Raw genomic sequence first — 3,791 nt, forward strand, 5'->3', positions numbered from 1 at the left:
CGTACGTCCCCCCCCGCCCCCCGCCGCCCCCAGCTCACCCCCGATTTTACAGCTCAAAGCCTGGCCAGCGGAAGACCTTTGCCGTCAAGCACGCGGACGGAGAGCCGCTCACTCGTGTTGATCTTCAGCACGACCTCCTTCATCATATATTTTCCAACGCCCAGACCGCCTTTACCGACTCCTACCGCACTCTCCATGGCGACCCGCCCGGCTCAAAGGTTACCTTCCGCGACCTCTACGTCAACTGCCTCCTCCACTCGCCTCGATGCTCAAAGGCCTCCCGCGAGAAAATAATGGACTCCCCCGACTTTGGCCTCGAGTTTGCAAAGATGGCTCTCCTCTCCAATGTCGGCCGCATCAACACCACCATGGCTTGTAAGTGTCCGCCTCCACCCTCCACTGTGCACAACACACGCGCACTATTCCCCCTAAATTCGGGCCATCCCCTTGTGCCACTCGCCTCGCCGTCCAATCGATGTGTACCTCATCCTGGCGCTCTTGGCCCATGCGTGGCCCTTTATGCTGATTCTAGCTCTATTTTTGTCCTAGTCTTCCCAGAGATGCGCACCGCGCTCAGAACATACCATCCCGTTCCTTCCCTCCAGAAAACGAGCGGAAATTTACAGGATGCTCCTCGCATAAAGAACATCCTCAAGTCCTGTCATCTCGACTCCGAGACTCCCAGCGTCACCCTCAGCCCAGCAGATGTGCATTCTCGCTCCGTCAGTCTTTCCCCGTCACCGACCTTGTCCCAACGCTCAGTCGGTTTCCTCTTTAGCGGTCAGGGAAAGTACCCCCAACCAGCATCGTCAATCTCGTATTCACATTCGCCACAAATGCCGGGGTATGTCCGACTCCTCCCTCCACCGATCCTGACCAGACTCACGCGTATCTAGTCCATTGCCAGGACTCATTTCGGCCGGAGCCCTTCATACGATTTTCTCGACTTCTTCACTCCCATTCATATATCCTCGGAATCCCGCGCCCGCGCCTTTCTCTGGCTTTGCTACCACTATCACGAAGCTCCCTCATATAACCCATTCTCCGACGATCACGCGAATACGCACCCAGGGCAGATCCCTTCCTTAGCAGTTCTTTCTCCTGAAGAAGCTGCGCTCGAGAACGTTGATCCCCCTGACGAGATAGAATGGGGGTGGAAGATGACTCGACAGCGCAGAGAATTTATGGAGAACAAAGCCAAGGAGGGCGATCAAGAACAGCCGGACGACGGGGATGAGAGACCCAAGTCAAAGGCTAGTATGACGAGAGGAAGAGGGAGATCAAAGGCTGCACTTGGAATGCCTTCCGTCGACCTCGCTGACAGAGAGTGGGACGGGGAGCACTCGCCCATCGACGACCCCATGTCCCCACTGTCAATTCCCCAGGGGTTCCAGGACCGTGCGTGTGTCAAATCCCTGAATAGTCACTGACGTCCTGACTATTCTCCAGCATCCTATTCGAGGGGCCGTTCATCAGAGAGGCTGCCTTTATTTCAGCACGAATTCACACCTTATCACGAGACCTCTTCCTCCTCATTCCCCTCACACCAGCACCTTCCCCGCCTGCCCTCCATGTCGGACATCCTGGCAGAACCTCATCTGCCATCTGAACCCTATCCACGCAGGCGCTCGAGCCCAAGCCCCGTGCCATCTACGAACGGTAGGGCTCTGCGCACACATGGACGGCGGCACACCGAACCCCACGCTTTGCACCCGTCAGCTCACCATCAGCAACATGTACCGCAACATGCACCCCTATACCCTCATCAGTCATACCCTGCCTTCATGCACGATGTCCCAAGATTACCCCCAGCAGCTCAGCCCCCTCCTCAACGCTCCATGCTTGACCGTAAGTTTTTGCCATCTGCCAACACACGAAAGATTTTACTCACTTTGTGATTGACAGAGGCATGGCATGTCGTGATGACCACTGATCCTCTCGAAGATTCGGACGACGAATACCCGGACGAGAGCGCTCGTTTGGATTACGGTGCGCGCCGTTGTTCTCGCTCTAGTACATACAGACTAGTGACGTCCACAATCTTCAGTCCTGCGTCTCCGGATCATTAGTAGGCTGCGCGGCAAAGATCCAACGCCAGAGCCAGAGGTGGCACCGCAGCATCAGGCAACGCCCATTCCACACCTGAACATCGACGCTCATCCCAACGCTATCTAAGGAGCGTGGCACGAATGTACACACTGGATCTCTTTCACATTCCTATCCATTTTTTGTATTCATGGCATCAGCTTCTTTGACACTAGGGTTTCTCATGTATCACTCACTATCAGACAATTCCCGCAGACTTCTGCTCCAGTTGATCAGCTCTGGACAAGGAACTTCTTATACCATTTCAATTACACATCTATGCACTTGACGTCCGCTAGCGGATATGTACCATTAAGCAAGTATGTACGGGTAATGTTACAGCCAGAATTATATACCGCAAGCCCCACTGTCGCAAAGAACGGCGCACCCGGTATGTACACAGACAACGGCAATATATGGCAAATGAATTCCAAATATGAAAATAAACAGCAGGACGAAGAGTGCAGGGACAACCAGATGAGAGGGGAACGATGGAGGTGAACTCTAATCCTAAAGCATAAAATTACAATGCGTTTGGACCTCCATGACATGTCACAAATGACGGGACGACACACCGTATGGGCTACAGCGGTATTCAAACAGTTGCTACGGTACAGACCTATTCCGCAAGCCACTTTTCGCATTTCTTCACGTACTTGTCAAGGAGCAAGGCCGTGTCGCGAATAACAAAGGTGAGTACGACTTTAGCGAAGAACTCGGACGCGTGCCGAAGCTTGGCATCCAGTGCCTGCCGCACCTCGGGCGGGAAAGCGGCGTATAGCGGGGCCGGCGGAGTCGAGGTTGCGGCCCTCGTATGTTCGTCCAGTATCTGAGCTTGTTGGAAAAGCTTCGACAGACTCTGGACATAGACCGCTGGCGAGTCGAGGCTGCCGCAGACAATAAGCGAGGAACCAACACATCGAATTTAAAATACGTACTTCTTCCCGTTGGTCAGCTTGTCAAACTGGCGTGTGAGCTTCCCGCCCCAGGACGTAACCTGTGAGCTAGCGGTTAATTTATACTTCCCCCCGAATGAACTGTCCGATACTCACACCGCTGGTCTTTTTCATTACAAAACCTTCGCCGACGGACAGTTTCTTTCCGAAGCTGCCCACAACGCCGTCACAAACGTTTGCAAAGTCTTCCAGCTTCATCGACCATGCTTCGCCCTCTCGCCGCCCAACGCTGCCAATGCCGAACGCCATCCCGCTGCTGACATTGCCTGCCCCAAACAATTCCACGCTGCATGTATGCAGCTCCTCAAGCGCGGAACAGAGTACGTCGACGACGCGGATTTTTTCTGGGATATTTGTAAGTTTGGCACCACCTTGCGACCACACTTCCTGCGGTACATGCAATCTTCGCGTGATATAGCCACCTGTTTTGGAAATCATCGTCTGTCGAAGAAGATACATCATGTGGTACGGTTTTCGTAGAGGGTCGGGGGGTGCCAAGGAAGGTAATGGCGATAATGGCGCGGTGGGTATGTTGCCATGGGGTATTGGGGGTGGGGGAACAAGGGGGGGTATCGAGGATGTAGGCGATAACAGCGCTGTGTTAATGGAAATCTGTGGGGGCGTATTTGGGTTGAATCGAGAAGGGACAGATACTTTTCGTGGTACGGGTGCACTGCTGGGCACCCCACCTGCTCCCTGAGGGAAGTAAGAAGCTGCACCGCCTACAGACGGTCGACGGCTTGGCTGGGG

The 3,791-nt window shown here is 54.2% G+C and overlaps 1 protein-coding gene across 1 annotated transcript; it reads left to right on the forward strand.

Moving 5' to 3' along the window:
* Positions 1-293: 293 nt before the first annotated feature.
* On the forward strand, positions 294-2,175 carry FIBRA_04896 (uncharacterized protein; the record flags this gene model as incomplete). Its single annotated transcript, XM_012326680.1, has 7 exons — positions 294-375; positions 550-722; positions 779-844; positions 897-1,398; positions 1,450-1,848; positions 1,906-1,989; positions 2,048-2,175. 7 exons carry the CDS (start codon positions 294-296, stop codon positions 2,173-2,175), a joined length of 1,434 nt encoding a protein of 477 aa, XP_012182070.1.
* Between the last annotated feature and the right edge of the window lie 1,616 nt (positions 2,176-3,791).

This window comes from Fibroporia radiculosa, assembly GCF_000313525.1.
Source record: "Fibroporia radiculosa TFFH 294 genomic supercontigs, scaffold3719, whole genome shotgun sequence".
NCBI lineage: Eukaryota > Fungi > Basidiomycota > Agaricomycetes > Polyporales > Fibroporiaceae > Fibroporia > Fibroporia radiculosa.